We start from the raw sequence: 19729 nt of genomic DNA on the forward strand, positions 1-19729 counted from the left end.
ATCAACTTGTTTCTATTCTCAATGGCTTCTATTTAAACTGACATACTCTCCCAAAAACTCTACTTTTCCCTAGTATTTCCTTTCTCAGTCAGGGACCTTGTCTCCCATTTCATAGAAAAATAATCACGTCTTATCTTATAGGAGATTGCTTAGCTTCCCAAACCTTAGACATCCCCCCACCAGTGTAGCTATTAATTTTAACATGCACAAAATACAAAATATAATAAAAATAGGATGTTTTTCTTTGTCTTCCACTGCTCCTTGGACTTTATTCAATGACTATAAGCTTGGTATTTTCTTGGATGAAAATTATGTTAAGCCAGTGATGTTTCTGCTGACCCCTAAATAATACACAGTCTTATGTTCACTTTAATTCCCAAAGTATCTAATTGAAAATTAATAATCACTAGTATATCATATTTATTAGTATTTCTATCCTTATTCAAAATTAAGACTTCCCTTCTTAATCACCCCATCTAAAAGCCAATTAGGGCAACAGCAGGTGGGACCTTCATTTGTGATCAGGATGGCTTTCCTTTTCCCAGTTTGTCTTCAAAATTCACTTACCAGGGGTGTTTTCACCCCTCCATGAGAGGCAGCAAAGCTGGGGTTTGGGGCTGTTCTTACTTGAATGGGTGGCTTTTCTGTACCTGATACTGACGTCTCCTGTAGCATTTTTTGAAGGTTCTTGGAAGCTTCTCTGACTGCAGAACCTATGACACGGTCAATACCTCTTCTTTAATGGAACATTCCCCTCAGCCCTGGATCTCCAACAATAGACTCCACATACAGGAAAATCTCTTTTGTGGAACTTAAAATGACTCTGGGCTGTTTCTCTTCTGCTTACATGCCATATAATTACTTTCCCAAACAAAGTTTTGCTGTCCTTCTCTTCACTCTTTCCCAGGATTCTTTAACTTTCTTAAGCATGAGGCAGCCATCAGTCCATGCAGTCACCATTTGCAGAAAAGTTATGTTGGATTTTATTATTGGTCCTTAATGAAGGGAAAACTCTCCTTGCCAGCCCTGAGATGAGTGGGAATGGTGCCACCATCTCTTACATTTATTGGATAAGGGGAGCTTAGCTTGGATTTCTCCAAAGAAATTCTCAACACAATGTTTTGTCTCCATTTCACTTTCTTTTTATAGCTTCATTGTGACCGAGGAGTCCAAGAGTCTTAAATATATCAAGACATTTCCACTACAAATTCTGGATTTTGTTTTGGGACCATATCTTGCTATGCAATATCCATTGTATCTTAGTGCTCCTGTGGAAGTTTCTATATTTACCTTTTATTATATCTGTAAGTATTCTTTCCTGATTCGTTTCAATTGAGTTGATATTTTCAATGATTCCATCCATGTTTTCTCTTAGCAAACTCCAGAAATTTGTATATATTGTAATATTTATTAGAGTCCTTCCTCTCTGTGCTTAATAATTTCTTCTTAATTGAATTATTCCCATTAAGACATAAAGTGTTGATGTCTTGATCATCTTTAAAAATTTTCCTCTTGTCCCCAAATCTGATTCCAGTACCCCCTTAATTTTTTTCTCCCTTTCCAACAGACCTTCTTGAGAATAATCATGGTCACCAGTCCCTACTTAATTACACAAGCATCTTTAATTTGGCTTCCAAACCCACCATTCTACCAGTGCTGTTTTGTATGAGATTGCCAGGGACCTCCATGTCAGTAAATCCAATGACAACTTCTTAACATCATCCAACACTCTATTATTCTATTCTTTCTGAAGTGTATTTCCCCTTAATACATATGACACTCTACTGGTCAGGTTGGTATCCTTAAAAACTGGATCTACATAAGTGATTCTAAAATGTGGCTGCATATTAGAATAATATGGAAAGTATAAAAAATTAAAAAAAAGAATAGTTGAAGGCTGGAGCCCATCTTGAGAGATTCTGATTTAATTGTTCTGAGTTCAGATCAAAATGACATTTTTTTTTAACCTCCTGCCATTTTTAGTATGCAGTCCTAGTCAAAAACGATCTTCCCAAGCCCTTTTCTCTTTAGCTAGCCTGTCCTTTCCCATGCGATTTCATACATACCCTTGCTTCATTTAATATCTTTATGCTGAACTTTCTTCAAATTTTAACTCCAGCTTATTTGTCTCTTTTGAGCTTCATACTTGGCAAACCATTATCTTATTCCACAATTTCATGTGGATAACTCAAAAGCATCTCAGTCTTGATATGTTCAAAACTGAGCTTATAGAATTGCCCTCCCTACTGAACAAAACCTTCTCCAATATTCACTGTTTCAGCAAATAGTATTACCACATCCCTAGTTACACAAACTAAAATCTCCCACCCCCATAGCTAATGAATAACTAAACATTGCTGATTTCTTAACTCCTGCTTAAGGGGAACAGACAATAACAATAATAGAAATAACCTGTATAGTGCTTTCTATTTTCAAGTCACTTTTCTAAGTGGTTTTCCGTTATCAACTCATTTTTCCCATTAGTAACTCATTTTATCCTTACATTATGAATAGAGGTAGATACTATTGTTATAATTCCCAGTCAGTGATGTGCTAATAAATGTTTAAAATAAGATCAAGGTCAGGGGAGGAGTACAGATGGAAGCTCCGATTTTTGGTGTTTCCCAGTATCCATAGTGTAAGAACTCCCACCATGGCTGATTTCAAGCTAACAACGTGACATCACTGAACACAGGGCTGGGAAGAGATGTGCACAATTGGATCTCACAATCCAGTAGAGCCAACTCCAGCACACCACTCCACCAGTGTATAAATAAAGACATTGATTTGCAGACAACTAGTTATACATAAGGAGTGAAACAAACCTATGAAGAGACATCTCTGATCTAAAATACAGTACCTCATTTGGCCTGACCATTTCACTTCACTTGGTTTTACTGCTTGACATTCAGTCAATTAGTGACAAAATTGGGTTAACAAACAAAAACTCAATTCAAAATTCTTGTTAATATCAGCTACACTGGGGACTACAAATCGCAATTTGGGAATTGAGCAGGTTGGGCAGACTTGTAGTGTTTTTCCCATCAGTGCTTAAAGAGCACAGTAAATGAAGATGTACAGCAAAGAGCATTAGGGGATGTGAGTGAGGGATGGGGTTCTAAGTATACAATGTCTTCTGCTTCTGCACCAAGAAAGGAGGGTAAATTTTTACTCTGTATTTCCTTGGAAAACCAATTGCTGTTTATAATTTTTTTAAAGAAATTATATTGGAAATCCCATTTAAACCATTTAGAAATGAGCTGTGAATCACAACCCATTTGTTGCTTAATTATTGCCAGGGGAAAAAAGGGGGGTTATTATCAAAAATATGTATTCTCAAATAGGTGTGATTTATATAGCCAGTACACTTACTACGTAGTAATAAACATGATAGAGACCTTGGCAAGAGTTCATAACATCTCAAGTACATCAATACTTTCCATTACTCATCCATGTTATGGAGTATATTTAATATTCCTTTAAAACCGCCATTAACTATGTAAAACTTTCTTTCCATTGTCTTTGTCCATGTAATTTTTGATCCATCTAATAAAATATTTTAGATTAGTAATTCTGAATGTTACTGCCCAATAACTTCACAAGAATGTCACAAGTAATGCTAGAGGCTTAATTATAAATAAATACCTTTTAATTGTATTATATAAACCTTATAAACTAAGGCTCTGAAAATGCTTGAAGCTCAAATTCAATTGGAAATATTTATTGACTCCAATCTTTGATTTCTCATGGCTTTTCTCTTGCAAGATTAGAGGGGTAGTCTGGAAAAGACAGAATTTGGTAACAATCTATTTCCACATAATACCTTGTTTCTTTCACCCGCACTGACTTTTTCAATGGCATCCCATTAATTGATCTACAAATGTGATTTATGGATATTTATCATGCTTTCACGTATCATGATGTACACAATGGTTTACATATTATGCTATTGCCTGTGTATTATTATTTGAATATTCCCTTTGTTGTTCTTGTTTTGTTGCTTATGCCTAAAGTGTTACTCTTATCAGTTTTACTCTTCACCTCTGTATGGACAGAATCTGTCAGCCATTCTTTCAGGAGCAGCCTAAATTTTTCTCCTGTCTTTGCACTTCCCTTTTTCACAATTCTATGCATAGCTCTAAATAACAAATCACATTTTATGATGGTCTGAATATGATGATACATATTTGCTCTGCCTCCTAGTTTCAGGTTTCAGAAACATGAATGTTATTTCCTTCAAAACCCTTTCAGATCTGCTCTGTAATGATTTGGATGCCCTTCTTATACATTTATATCATTTTTGCCTTATATCTATCATTACTTTTACTCAGGGTAGTGTAAAAGTCAATTAACTGAAATCTCCCATGTACACACTGAGCTGCTTGAGGGAAAAGAATAAAAATTCTTTTCCCTTTTACAGAGATTAAAAATGATCTCTTTTATTACAATTCTATCTCAATATAATTTGCAATCAATAAAACATTACTCTTAAAAAGATATATTTTATTGTGCCAAGTATTTTGTTAATAAAATAGATTATATATACCAATTGTTTTGCATTTCCATGGTTTTTAGTATTGTGTATATTCTGATTACTTTTCATAAAGAAATATTTTAGAAGCCCGATTTCCATGCCTATGTAATTGAAACCAATAATAAGGCAAACAAAAAATAGAGAAATGTAAACCATGTGAAATAAATGGTGGATTTAGGATGCTTTCACATCTATGATAAAGTCCAAAAATCTATGGATTAAAGGTTTTAGGTGGTTATATTTAAGTTTCTTCTCCTATCTTTGTTCATTTTCCTTACAGGATTTTCTTCTTATACCCCTAACTACTTAGAAGTATGTCTTCTTTAGAATCTGGTTAATAATATCTGTGCCCTAAATCTTATCTATCACCTCTATGTTGATTTCTAAGAGAAATGCTTCCTTGGCTTTGACTTGCTTTTTCAGAATCCCTATTATTTTCAACATCTCCTGCTCATCTCCACACAAATTCAGCGCTATCAAAAGAAAAACCCGTCTTCTTACTGAAATTGTCTCTTGGCATGTTCTTTATTTACTTGACTTATCCTCTGAATCCAGTAAATCACAAAGCCCTTTTCATTCTGCCATTGAAACATGCCTCTATTCTGCCTCTGCTTATCTAATCCAAACTGTCCTAGTCCCACTTCCCATCACCTCTCCACTTCATTCTTTAACACATTATCAAATCTATTTTTCTAAAATATAGATATATTATGGTATCTCTCTACTCAAAGGTATACACCTATGAGTGCTTTAGAGTACACACACACAAAAGTAAGTACATGCTTACCGTCCAACACTGTGTCACCCTGTAGCTAACTTATTTCTCCAGCCTCAAGTTCAATTATAGGGCAATATACAGAGGGTCTAGAAGATGTCCCCTGAATACGTCATGCTGGGCAGGCCAAGACTTTGCTAATGCTCTTCCCACTCCTTGGAATATCCTCCTCTCCTTTGCAATCTGCTAAATTCCTATTGTACATTCAATTAAATTCCTTCTCATCTGCTATCTTCTTGAATCTTTTCCAGACTATCCCAGATAGACCTAATTACTCTTTCCTATTTATGCCAAAATTTATTTTGATCACATTCCTATTTTGGGAATTATGCAGTGTTTCTGATAGATTTGAATACCTAAATATTTGCCTTAGTGAGCGGATTGTTGGCTATTTGAGAAGAGTGAAGGAGTCTTGCTCAATTTTATCTCTCCAGACTTAAGAACAAGTATATAAAAGTATATATTTTATATAAAAATTGTGGGAATTTGTGTGAACTAAAGCTTAATAAGAAAACTAGGATAATGACATGAATAATTAAAGCATATATCTTAATTCCTTATATATTCTTCAAATTTAAAAAGTCTTATTATTATGCAAATACATCACAAATGCCTTTATTTTAGAAATATTTAGGATAAAATCAGGGGATAGCAGGGTAGGGTATAAGTTGAAGATTAATTGAAGTTAGCCTATAAAAATAGCTTACAGCTCAGCTATTACTTTGGTAGAAGCATAAGAAGACTAAGATTTCACATGTTAAAAGATTTGTTCATCTACTTGTCACATAAAAGAGAGTTCCAAGGTAAAAATATGGTATCAAACAAATAGAGAATTTATTGTTTAGTTTAATCTTGCAACTGTGTTTTAACCATGAAAAAGTAAATGAAAGTGCATTCGAACTTAAATTGGCACAGTGATTTAAATGGAATTAGACATTTTCAGATCAATTTCTCCTTGTGCATAATGCATGCAATCTATCCCAAGATTTAAAACAAAAATTTTTTTCTGGTGATAAGTACAACTAGGAAAGTAGGCATGAGCTACTTCTTGAGCTATTTATTCAACTCATGTTTGAATCCACATTAATTGGGAATACTGATAGAACAGAAGCAAAAGATGCAAAGGGATTATGTGGGAGGGATGTATGAAAAACTCTACCTGTAGAAGTATAGAGGAGATATGGGGATAAAGTGGAAGAGAGAGGAGAGAGAAAGATATGGGAGGGAGAAGGAGAAGAGGAAAAAAACAAAACAAAACACATTTACTGTTAGATATTTATATTATCTCATTTATATTATTTAATTTAATCCTTTCAGCAGCAATATACATTATTATTAAGATGGCTATAAAATTTGTCACCCAAACAGGGAATTTTTTAGATCAAAAGGAAGCACTATTAGTGCCTAATTTGGAGCCACAAGTTTAAACTGGAACTGTCTCAAGCAATCCTAAACTGTATGATCACCCTCTTTAGTATATTAATTTGATGATACAACATGAAGGGGTGAGAGTTTAGTGAGTAAATGATAGAGCTGAGCTTTCAAATAAAGACCTTTCCCAAACCCTAGACTATTTCTACTCTACAAATCACCTTACAAATATAAGAATACAGTGATTTTAAGACAGCCAACTGAAAGTCCCAAATGCACATTCACAGGGACTACAGCTACCAGCTGACTCAATTCTGGTTAAGGAAGCAGTAGTATATATTTTCATGCCTATGAACATTTGAAAACTGAGGCTTTAGTGTGTTTAGTGTGTTGTCCAGTTACATTCTGCTGCATTACACATGTAACTGTAAAGTTCCTGGCTCCTCTCTCTCTAAGCCAACTCTGCTTGTAAACTCACTACACTCCCCCCTACATGGGACATGACTCCCAGGGGTATAAATCTCCCTGTCAACGTGGGATATGACTTGCAGGTACGAGTTTGGCCCTGACATCGTGGAATTGAGAAAGTCTTCTTGAAAAGGAGGAAGACAAAGTAAACAAAATAAAGTTTTAGTGGCTGAGAGATCTCAAATAGAGTCAAGATGTCATACTGGAGGTTATTCTTATGCATTATATAGATATCCCTTTTTAGTTATTAGTGTTTTGGAATAGCTGGAGGGAAATACCTGAAATTGTTGACTTGCAATGCGGTAGACTTTATTCTTGAAGATGACTGTATAACTATATAGTTCACCCTGTGTGACTGTATGATTGTGAAAACTTTGTGGCTCCCACTCCCTATATACGGTATATGGACAAGTGGATAGAAAAATGAGGACAAAAGTAAATGAATAATAGGTAGGGATGGGGGTGGGGGATGTCTTGGGTGTTCCTTTTTACTTTAATTCTTACTCTTTTTTTGTGTGATAATGAAAATGTTCAACAATTGATTGTGACTGTGGTGATGAATGCACAACTATATAACGGTACTGTTAACAACTGATTGTACACTGTGGATGATTGTATGGTATGTGAATATATCTCAATAAAATTGAATTTAAAAAAATCCAAGAAAAAAAAAAGTCCCTGGCTCCTTCTCTTCCTATCTGGTGAGTCTTAGTAGTTTTTCACTCGGTGTCCTCTTCTAAAGTACTTAAATCTTAGTGGAGTCTATTAATAAGAATTAAACAAGTTAATATTCAATGTTTTTTAATTAATAATGCTTTTGCATGGTAAATGTTTAATAAATGTTAACTCTTGCTATCATCACTACCACCATCACCACCACCACCATCATCATCATCATCATCAGATTCTTTAAAGAGAAGTGGCCATTGTATACCCCAGGAAAATCTTGGAACTGGCAATTGTTTATGTGCAGATTAAAAATGAATAGCAACAGCAACAACAAACAAGCAGATTGAGTACATAAACTTGAGCATTTAATAAGTAAAGAAGAAATATATGTGGATTTCAGCCAGAGGTCTAGAGGTTTTCTTATTACTTAAGTCTCCTAAGATCTGTTGCTGGCATCAACCTTGCTCTGATTGACAGGAAAGTGTCACCAGACAAATTTTTCTCCTGTCTTTGCTGAAAGCTAGGAAGTAAGGAATGGGGAAACTTTCCCATTTGTATTTTCCTTATGTGTTATTTTGCTTGTCTGTTTATGATTTCATAAGTTTTATTCTATCATAGATAAAGCTTCACATTTGGATCATTGATTATACAATGCCAGCACATTCAAGCCATCCATCAAAGTTAGCAAGATGCTAACTTTAAAAATATTCCAAATCCACTTATATGAGCAGGAAAATACATAGATTTAACTTAAAATATTTTTTCATATTTATTTATCCAATAGTCTTTAAATATTTATATTATTTTTGACAATACTGGTGAGGTTGGGGACAATATCTTTTATATCCCTTCAATTTTAAAGTTTATTTAACATGAACCAGCCAAGTAATTTAAAACTTGAGTTAGGATTCTATAAGACTCATGGATGCTGTAGCTCATAAACTCAGTTCTAAGCATGACTATTGGGGCCACAGAACAACCTTGCTGCAATTTTTTGCCTTTTGCCACGTGTGGAATGGGGCCAAATAAGTCATCAAAAATTTTCAGCACCACTTTAAAAAGATGCAAAAGTGTATGCTCTCATTTACAAAAAAAAAAATAATGTTAATAGTGTTAACAATAGCATGATAAGTGATTTAAAGATTGTACTCATTGCTTTTCATTTGCTTACATCTGCCTACGTATGGTCTAATGAAAGGTATTATCCCTTGCCTATTGGAAATTTGAGTACAAAGCTGATCTTGCTTTCTAATTGTATTCAGTTCAGGGTTAGGCAGAAAGCATCTGTACCTAACATCCATAAGTTCTTTGGAAGACTTCTAGGCAAGATATATGACTGCAATGAGTGTTTAATTAAGAATTTTTTTTCACAATACTTAGTTTACCAAAAAAAAAACAGCTTTTAATATTCAGTCTTCACCCCAATATATCTTTAGGAATAGAGTTTTGCATAAATAAAACCAATTCTCATGAGATGCAAAATAATTAACTCATTGCTTCTATTTAATGAATAATGAAAATGCCTCCCTAGAGAATCAACACATGCTGTTTCATCACAGTAAACCGGTGATTTTTAAATTGTGCTCTGTAAAACTCTTACATCAGGATATCCTGGAACACTTATTTAAAATTTAGATTTTAGTCCAAAGCTATTATATCAATTGAAACAGAGTATCTTTCACTGGATCACAAGATCCCAAGGAATTCTTAAGGCAAATACAATTTGAGGACCACTGTAGAACTTCCACTCAATAGGATCTAGATAATCATTTCCATGATTTATTTTCAGGAAATAGTTATTTAGTCTTATTGACGTAGACAGAAGACCCATTGGGGAATTAAGCTAGAAGTGTTTATTACAATTAGTAAAGAGACAGTTTTAAAATGTATTTGGCTTATTTTTCAAGAATGGAAATATAATGACTCTATTTCTATCATTCATGCCAACAATTTTTATGAGAACATGTAGTGTCTGAACATAAGCTCTTTGTTAATGTTTTCAATTGCTTAGAGTTTACAATTTCCTTTTATATATTATTTAGACATTTTCCCCCAAATGAGAGAGATCTTAATACATATACTTAGCATTAAAAGTCTATTTATTTTTATTTGTTTTATTAATATTTGGGGGGCTATTGACCTACAAGGTCATATCTAATGCCTACATAATTTGGGATAAAATATAAATAACACATAATTTACTACTTCCAAAAATTACATTCTCTTCATACCTCAGAGATGTCTAGGAAAAGAAGCACATCTGTAAAAGCCCTAGATTAAGAAAACTTGTCATAGGATCTAGAAAGCGTTATCTATTAGAAATTACTTCAATATTAGTAGAAATTGACTTGTGGGGATTAAAATATGTATGAAAAATGATGGTAAATCAGTACTAGTAGTAAATTTGAGAAACTTAAACATACATTTATGTCATTAACACATTAAAATATTGTTAACTTTTTATTTGACTGTAGTATTTACAACTACCACCTGGTCCCAATTATGGAAAAGCCTTAACTTGCATTTTTTAGTCAAAGTTACTTCATTAAGTTAGATGTAATAAACTTTTAATCTTTCAGATCATACAACCCTCTCATCCTCCAATGTCTGAAAAGAACTGAAATAATTGTTTTCATTTAAATATTGATGGATTTCATGTAAGACTCAACATTTTAGCCATGCTTGCTGATAAGTAATTACCACCACTCCCCTTCCAATCCCTTCACCTTGAAGATAGTGATAAAAGCATCAAATTGGCCTTTGATTCTACCTCAGGGGAATCATTTAGGCACACGTTGTGGGGAGTGCTACAGTTTCCCAGTGTGCAGGTAGGCGGCAGGTCTATAGCCAGAACCTCCAGGTAAGTCGGGAGGTAACAGATCTACATAAATCAACCTCCAACAATAACAAAGTTTGTTTTTGAAGGAAACAGAAGTAATCATCTCCATATTCAGGCAATATCTTGGGTAGCTGAGTGTCTTCTCTGGACTTAAAGGCTACAAAATATTTCTTCTCTGATGTTGTTTAATGGTTCTGAGATTATAACTTTGTACAGATTTTTATATACTAAAATATATACATACATATTTTTTCACATACAACAGGGAACTTGTATGGTCTGGTGGTCAATCTCAGTTATGCCCAACAATCAAATGTTGGGCACCTGTTAGAGTGGGAATACATTCTCCATGTCTCTATCTGAATAAGTGTTGTAATTCAGTTAGCCTTTAGCTCTTTATTCAGAATGACTTATTCTATGTCTTAACTAAGAAGACTGCATCTTAGAAGCTTACCATTCTCTAAGCAGGTAAATAATTTTACAGGATAAATAAGCAAGATTAGGCTTTGCAGTCCCACCTCGGTTTGACTGGGTTTATGTTGATTCCAAGGAAAATGTTATACGTTACATACTGTAATGAATCTTTCTTTAGAAAAATCAACAACTGTATCTCGTATGTTTCATGATAGGAGAAGAGCTAGTCTAAATCCACACACCAAAAAAAAAAAAAAAAAAAAAAAAAGACAAACTAAACAAAAAAATATTTTTATTTAAACACATCTATACTTTTCACTAAATAAATATATAGTTATCAGTGATTATTTGTTGAATGATTCAGTAATTATCCAGAGCATACTATAGTCTTTTTGTGCAATGAATGTACAAGAGACAAACTATTATATAGATGCATATGTATAATTTGTTTGTGCATAGATCTGTAGATTTTATCTGATAGTGTATGCACCAAGGAGATCAGTCATTGATTATTGTTTGTTCAGTAAGAATTTTAGCCAATGCTTTTATGATATAATTTTACTTAGATGATCATTATATTCATCTCATAACAATAACTGTCTCTGTAGTAAAATCTAGTACATACAAATATATTATTTGTTAACAAATTAACAAACCAAAGAATATGGTATAGAACTATATGTTCTTTTACTGTAATTATTGTGCAAATAATGTATTATTGACTTGTAACTGAATCAAAATTCCCATGGCTAGACATAATCTAAACATGTTTGGTAGGTATGAAATTAAAACAAAGTACTTTGAAATATTGTTTATGTCATATTCTCTGTATTTAAGTCATTTACCATACAAATGATTCTCTTATTATATTGAAATAGAAAAGAAAAAGAAGCAAACACTCCATTACATTCCCCAAAACTTAGGAATATCTGTTCACTCACTGTTGTATATGGAGTGCTTTATTTCACTTAAGTTGTTTTCATATTTATTACAATATTATTATACAGAAGAAAAAAGCCGAGTGGGAGAAGTATGAATAGTTTGCCAAATATGAACTAAACACATCATTTAATTGATTTGATCCCATAATGTATAATTTGATCATCTTGTTAGATGGTTTCATCATTCAAAATTCATGTAATAGAAACCATCAACATTTTTCTGTAGCTTTTTAACAGGTGGAGAGTCTCTACAGATATTCTTGATTACAGTAGTGGTAACTGTATAACAATATAGAAAATCGTTTGCAAAGAAAATGTATTTTATCTACATTTTCTTTGCAAACAATTGTAAAGAATACTTTTAACATGTCATGTATTACTCTTTCTGAAAAAATATCCCTCCCTTTGTTTGTGGGGCATTTTCTTAGCTAACTATTACACCTTTTGGGACAAACACAAGCATCAAAGGCAAATTGCCAGTTAAGAGGGAGCATGGTAAAAAGTTAGAGTTCTGAACTAAGATGAGGTTCTACCTAAGGTGAGTCCTACCTGCCTGAAAAAAGTGAGAGTTCTGAACTAAGATGAGGTTCTGCCTAAAGATGAGGTTCTACCACCTAGTGGCTGTGTAATCAAGTTACTTAAGCTTTCTTAATAGTATATCCTTGCTATTTTATTTCCAAAATTGAGATAATACTCTATGCCTTCATATGAATAAAATGAGAATATATATGCAAATCACTTTGCTTAATGTATGACATGGTAAGTTATTAGTTAATATCATTGTCAGCATGATCATGTCAAATTCTCAGGATGGTCTAATATCTCAAGAACCATTTATTTCACAGAAGCAATAAAACATCAAACCACTAACACATGTATCATGCGTGTGCATGTATCATGCAATTTTTTCATCTGTAACAGATTAATAGAAGGAAATGTGTGCTCAGTAAATTTTAAGGAAACACCTGTTGCATCTTTAGCAAAGAAATAAATAGCTCATGATTTCATCTGAAGAAAAAAAAATCAACTTCATTGCTTAACAGACATGGACAAATACACTTCGGCTGTGGAGAATTCTTTTTTAAATTATTTTTATGTGGGGTACATATTTCCTTGACTTTTACATTTAAAAGGCTACTATTTCAGTTTGTAATTTTTATATCATGTTTGTGGTTTAATTGCTCTACATGATAAACATTCTTGCAAAAATGAGCATTTCCTTTTAAGGAGATGGCTTTTCTGTTTATAGATGTTTTCTGTCTTTTTCCCTGAAGGATGTAATTCAAATGACAGTATAGTAAAAAGGGCTTGACACAAAGACATGTACAATTTCAGGGAATTAATCATTTATTCATGCAAAACGTGGAAACTCTTCATTCTCATGATTCAAACATATATTCCACCTACAAAAACTATCGTTTGAAACTATAGTACAAATGTACAGAGAGCACACACAGAAAAATAATTTGGTCACTATGATCCACTTGACATATTTTTTCCTGTCCTCTCATTTCTGTTTACAAAATGGGGAGAATTAAAAATATGTCCTCTGTTTTCTTGAGGATGTGTTCTAAAACAGTATGGATTTATAATGGCAGGTAGAAGAAAAGAATGTCTTTTCTTTTTACTATGTTCTACTAGAAAATATTTGAAATTTAGAGTCCAAAAAAACAGTCACTTAATTTCACTACATTGGACAAGTTATTTAACCTAAGCCTATTTCCTTAACAGCATATTGTGGGAAATATCAATCTCAGAATGTTATGAGAAATAAGATAACAAAGATAAAGTTCCTCATGTAGCATGTAGATACTCTAAAAGTTCCACTTCCGTTATCAACCACAATCTGTCCTAGTAGGTCTCATATACTTACCCAGAATGAAGACATACCTCTAGATTCAACCTCGAAGAAATCCTAAATCAACCTACTACTATATGCAGATCCTCTTCCCACTAGCAGGTGGGCTCTGGACTTGATGTTGCTATTTCAGTGGGACCTGAGCACACCCTCTTAGTTCTTAAGTATATTTCAACTTCTCTACCAATGAGACATTTGCATTTCCCTCAACAACAACCTATTTGGCTGGGTCCTTACGCAATCTATTGCAATCTACCCTACACCCAAACTCACAAGAGCTGCATCCTTCTTCTAGTTGGGGTTTGTGTCTGAAAGCCACAGTAGAATTATGACACTCCCACCCTCATGAATGAGAATATTAACACTATCCAGGGATTATTACTGTTCTTTCCTGTACTCAACACTGGGCACTTTCTACGACCATAAAATCCAGATGAGACTGTGTTCACTGTGCTGCTTTTTATACAAGCAGAATCATCTCCCAAATTATCCCCCGTAACTAGCTATTTAAACTGACCACACTTAAGTAGTAAAAATATGGAGAATATTACAGCTGGGAACATAGTCTTCATCAATGCTTGAGAATCAAATGCATTGTTTTTTTCTTCTTTATGGTATTTATTTATTTATATTTTCTTTCATTTTCCCTTAATAGCAAAAGTAAGGGAAAGTGTTGCTCTAAGACTCTCAGTGTCATTAATCATAACATATTATCTAATAAACAATTGTCACATATATTCCATTTTCTGAAGTATAATGGTTTCTAATTGCCACTCTTACAATACTTGGCCATTGGGCTTTCTCATCACTAAGTAAAAACACTTCCATAATGAAAATATGGATTGATTGTTTTAAGGAAACAAAATGTCAGAGGTATTTCTCAAGTAGAAAAACATAGTGAAACATACAACTAAAGGAAAAAAGTGTTCATTTAGTTAAATGTTCTCTGTGTTATATCTTTTACTATATGGACTCAGAAACTTTCTTTATAGAGAATGAAAATCATTTTGCTTTGGTTTTTTAAGCTGATCATGCAAAGGGTACCTAGTGATTTAATCAAACCATAATGGGAACATTCTGCTCCTAAGAACACTGACATAATCTTTAAAATGTACCAGAAATCGAGTAGGTAGTGATTGGTGTTAAATGCAATATTTCAAAAGAAACCTAGATGTAACACAAGTGAGAAGTACTCATTTTCAAATGAAACACAAAGTTACAGAGAAGATACAGGTGTGAATCATTCTGTTATCATAGAAACTGTAACAATTTTCACCTATGACAAAGCTAAAATGAAAAATCTAGCCAGAAATAAAGTAATATAAATAGCATCACTGTAATATCATCTGATATTTACATGAAAGTTGCATGAAAATGGTACAACAGATGTAATCACTGTAGAGCAGGCATATAATTCTTATGCTAATTATAGATATAAAAAAGAATAGAGTGGCATACATGTTAGAAATATGAGGCCTTCAATTACATCAGAATATGCATGTTAATACTTTTTCAATTACTGGAAATTAGAGTAGGATCCCAGCCTATAGTGAATATTTTACTTTAAAGGAATTGATGACATAGACTGATGGCTCATTTATATTATTTTCTATGAAAGTAACACTGTGCATGATTCTGCTGGAAATTTTCATATTTGAAGACATTTAATCTTTATCCATTAGTTTCTGCTCCCCAAACATCAAAAGTGTCTGGAAAATGATTAGAGTTCCTATAACATTCAAGGACATCATCAGGGAAAAAGTAAAGATGGACTAATTTATGCTTAAAAGAAAGACATACTTTTGGGGAATCGAGGCGGATTGTCATTGACATCAGTGAGGGTGATGTTGACTGTTGTGGTTCCAGCTAATCCTCCCAGTTGTCCGCCCATATCCTTGGCTTGGATGAGTACTTGGTACTGTTCTTTGACTTCCCTGTCCATGTTCGGCAAAGCTGTTCTAATAACACCTTAAGTGAAAAAAAAAATATAATAAAGGACAAATATCAAAAACATTGTGTTTTTCAAAATAATATAGTCTGCAACCAGAAAATAATTCTACCTAAATTCACCTGCAAAGACACGGTAGCAAAAAATATGTGTTTTTTAAAATGGGAAACAGCCAAAATGTCTGATGTTTAGGTTATAATTAAATATATACATGAAATGCTGTGCAGCAGTGAGGAATAAGGTTAAATAACAACGTATAAGCTCAGAAAGATGTCATCATTCATTAAGTCAACTAAAACAAACACAGTCTCTACAGCATGATACTATCTTTGAAGGGAAAACAAAATTTTGCTTGAAAATATAGATGAAAAGCTATATACCAAAATTTTAAGTTGTTACCCTGATCATGCAGTTTCCAGTGATTGTCATTTCCTTCATTCTTATCTTTATTTTCTAGAATAAAGATGTCAGTTCTTTCTTTTAAAAAAAAAAAACACATTATCTTTCATGTATTTTATTTTGCCTTTAAGGATGCACCTTAATTGTCTTAGCCACAGATTTTGCATTTAGATCTCATTATGCTTTGCCATTACAGGGAATTCATCTCTCTTGTTACCAAAATATCTTAGCACTTAGGGCAGTGTCTGCCACTGAGAATAAGTAGGGGTTGATCAACTGATGGATCAGCTGATTGACTTCCTGACTGACTGACTGAATGAATGAATGTGTAAATACATAAATTTACAATTGTGAAAATTTTCAGATTTACATATCATACTCATATTTTCTGTCCTAGTGTCCAACTTGTGGAACTAATTTATATTTATATTTATTCATAATGAAATAACTAAAACTTTTCAGATTTCTTGTAAGTAAAATCAGGAAAACATTTTATGCCAAATTCCAATGATAGCCAAGGTTTTCATGGAAAGAATGCAGAGCATGTGTCTTTAGACCTACGCAGCTTTTTAGTGTTATTTCTTAAAGTAGCATATATGAACAGCAAGATGTGGTTGCATCAGCCCACAAACATGCCATACAATTAACGACCCAATATACTTTCCCATCTTATCTATGATTTCCACTATCTATTTACTGAATGCGGTTCTGATGCAAATTCAGATTTTACTACAATCCCAGATTTCTTCTGATCTTGGCAGGAAATTGTAGGAAAGGCAGTCTTCATTGTTGCTACTGCTGCTTTTTTCATACAGTGATGTCGACACCCTTTTGGTTCAATCTTTTTGTTTTCTGTCAGCTCAGGTTCTGATGCTCATTTCCTAGTCTCTTAACCTAGATTATCCTCTGCATCTCAGGGTCCTGGTCCTACCTGCCTGAAACTGTGTGACACCTGCCTGCTTTATAATGCCCATGTTCTATAAATGCCTCGGTTTGTCTCATCTGCATGCTGTCTTGTCCTGTTGTTGGCCAAGATGTCCCGTATTCAATTATATTTCATTTTCAATGTGTAAATGTAACACACACACACAGACACATGCACATGTACACAAGAGTTATGTGCTGAACATATAAAAAAAAATCTCCTGTGATCCAATTATATTAAAATATTTATGAATGCAATTGAAAATGGGAGAAAATAGCTATTATTAGATTTATTTAAAAGATATATTTTTTTCCAGTGATTTGTTGCAGTTTTCAAGGTCCCGTGCTCAATCAGACACTCACTGCCCTGCTTTCTGGTTCCATCTCACATATGATGGCTGACAGTTCTGCTATGTCTAGACTCATTGTAGTGTAATGTTGCCCAACTGGAAGGGAGTGTGTTAGGATTTAGAGGGGAAAGTGTGACATATGTAGTTCCAAATAAAATCTCCCCTGATGACCACAATGTGCTTTCTCCATATCTGGCACTTCCATTTTGGAACCACTGCCCAAGAGAAATGAAAAATGTAATTTGTAGAGCTTTTTTTAGAGTAGAAATCTGGGGGATCAGACAGACTACATAGTTCAATGCAAGAAGAGACTTTATAAATATTTTGGTTTATTGACAAAGCCTAGGAAGAAAATCTGATATCCAAAATATTTTCTCTCTTCATAGTCACTAATTGTTTATTAACTGCCTAACAATTAGAATGAAAAAAAAAATTACATGATCTTAAGAAAGAGGAGAACTTACATAGTACTGGGCTAAAATGTGTGTCCATAGTAGAATGTAACTAGCAGAAGGAAATGCTACTTTTTTTTTTCTCCAGTTTTTAGTAATATGTTTAGGTTCAGGTGTCCATCTCTATCTGTCTTTGAGGATTTGTATATAAAGGGATAAAAAATGCATTGTGTGATAAAAGCTAAAGCCTAAATAATATCATATATACCATTATATATAATTAATAGTAATATAATATTATAATATCATTATAGAATAGTATAAACACTCTGAAACACTGATGCCACAATCTTTAATTAATTTGATATAATTCTGCAGTAAATCTTATTTACCAGGGTTGATAGGTAAATTATGCACTGAAACTTGGTATGATTTGATCATTTTGTACCTGGTTAATTTTCTACCATCTATGATCAAGACAAGTAGAGGGAAAGAAAGAATGAGATGCTATCCAGCCAAATATTTTTTTTTGTCAACATGAATAGAAACACATTGTTGAGAGAGACATAATTCTAAAATAATAAATCAAAGGGCTGTAGTCTGACAGGGGATATATTCTCCCTCTGCAGTCACCCTCATCCTGTCTGCAAGTCCTCAAATCTTGATGGGACTCAGCTTATTTTGTAAAAATTGGATTAAACACTCTAATGATAATGTAGGGTTATTTTGATGTGAAAATATGCAATACTATATAGGAAAATCCTCTAAAAATATCACAGCTGTTGGGAATTGAATCATGTCCACCATGAAAGACATGTTCAAGTCTTAATCTATGTTACTGTGGGTGTGAACCCATTTATAAATAGGACCTTTGAAGATGTTATTATTAGTTGAGGTGTGGATTCATTTTTGAATAGGATCTTCAAAGAGCTTATTTACCTGTTGCCAGACTGAATCAGAGTGGGTCCTAATCCATATGACTGGAGGACTTATAAAGAGAAGATGTTGAGAAGCAATGTTAGAAACCTAAACTCAGAAGAAGCCAAAGAGGACAGAGAGATGGTCATATGATGGAAGACTGCAATCACCAGGACACTGAGAGCTCCAGGAGAAAGAATGCCCTTGCCGACATATTGATTTTGTATTTATAGCCTCCAAACTGTGAGTCAATAAAATCTTGTTGTTTAAGCCAACCCATTGTGTTATATTTGTCATAGCAGTTCTGGCAAACTAAGCAAGACTAATCGAGGCTATGTTTTATCTACCTCTTGAAATGAAGAATGAATTGCAGATTGAGACACAGGATAAGAGACTCAGTCAGCACTTGTACTAAATATGTTTCATTCAACCAACATTATATATTAGGCACTGTTGTTAGGTTTTCAGGTTAGTGGTGAACACCCTCCCCTTTGCCCTCAAGATCTACTTTCTATACTTCTCTAGACAGCTCAGCTCTACCACTTCTGGGTATCTTAGTCCACTTGACAGGAGATTGGAGGGTAAAAGGGGAATGAGGTCAGGTTCCTTTTATAAAACTCATCTCAAGTTCCTAATTTAAGTATCATTCATTTCCAGCTGGGATGATAGCTGATATAGTCTCTGTACAAGGTGTTCTCATGGAATGTACACTCCACTGGTGGGTATGCATGTGCAGGAGATAGACCACAAGAAGTAAGCAAATAAGCTAATTGCAGATGGTAATCAGGGCTGTGAAGAAAATGAATCTGAGGGACATTCAAGGTGGTGGTAGTCAGAAGAGTCCTCTTTAGGAGAAATCTTGCTGAAATTCCAGGGAATGAATGAGGAAGCCCTGGGACAACTAGAGGAGGAGGATTCCAGGAAGAGAA

General features: G+C 33.8%; 1 protein-coding gene across 3 annotated transcripts in view; it reads right to left on the reverse strand.

The window, feature by feature from the left end:
• Positions 1-19729, reverse strand: part of CDH12 (cadherin 12) — a 1151516-nt gene that overhangs the window by 121188 nt on the left and 1010599 nt on the right. For all 3 annotated transcript variants that reach the window (XM_037799128.1, XM_037799130.1, XM_037799129.1), the window contains one exon: positions 15670-15837. In XM_037799128.1, the coding sequence (XP_037655056.1) occupies positions 15670-15837 (168 nt within the window). The remainder of the gene's footprint in view (positions 1-15669; positions 15838-19729) is intronic.

The sequence above is a fragment of the Choloepus didactylus genome, chromosome 11 (genome assembly GCF_015220235.1).
Source record: "Choloepus didactylus isolate mChoDid1 chromosome 11, mChoDid1.pri, whole genome shotgun sequence".
NCBI classification, from domain to species: domain Eukaryota; kingdom Metazoa; phylum Chordata; class Mammalia; order Pilosa; family Megalonychidae; genus Choloepus; species Choloepus didactylus.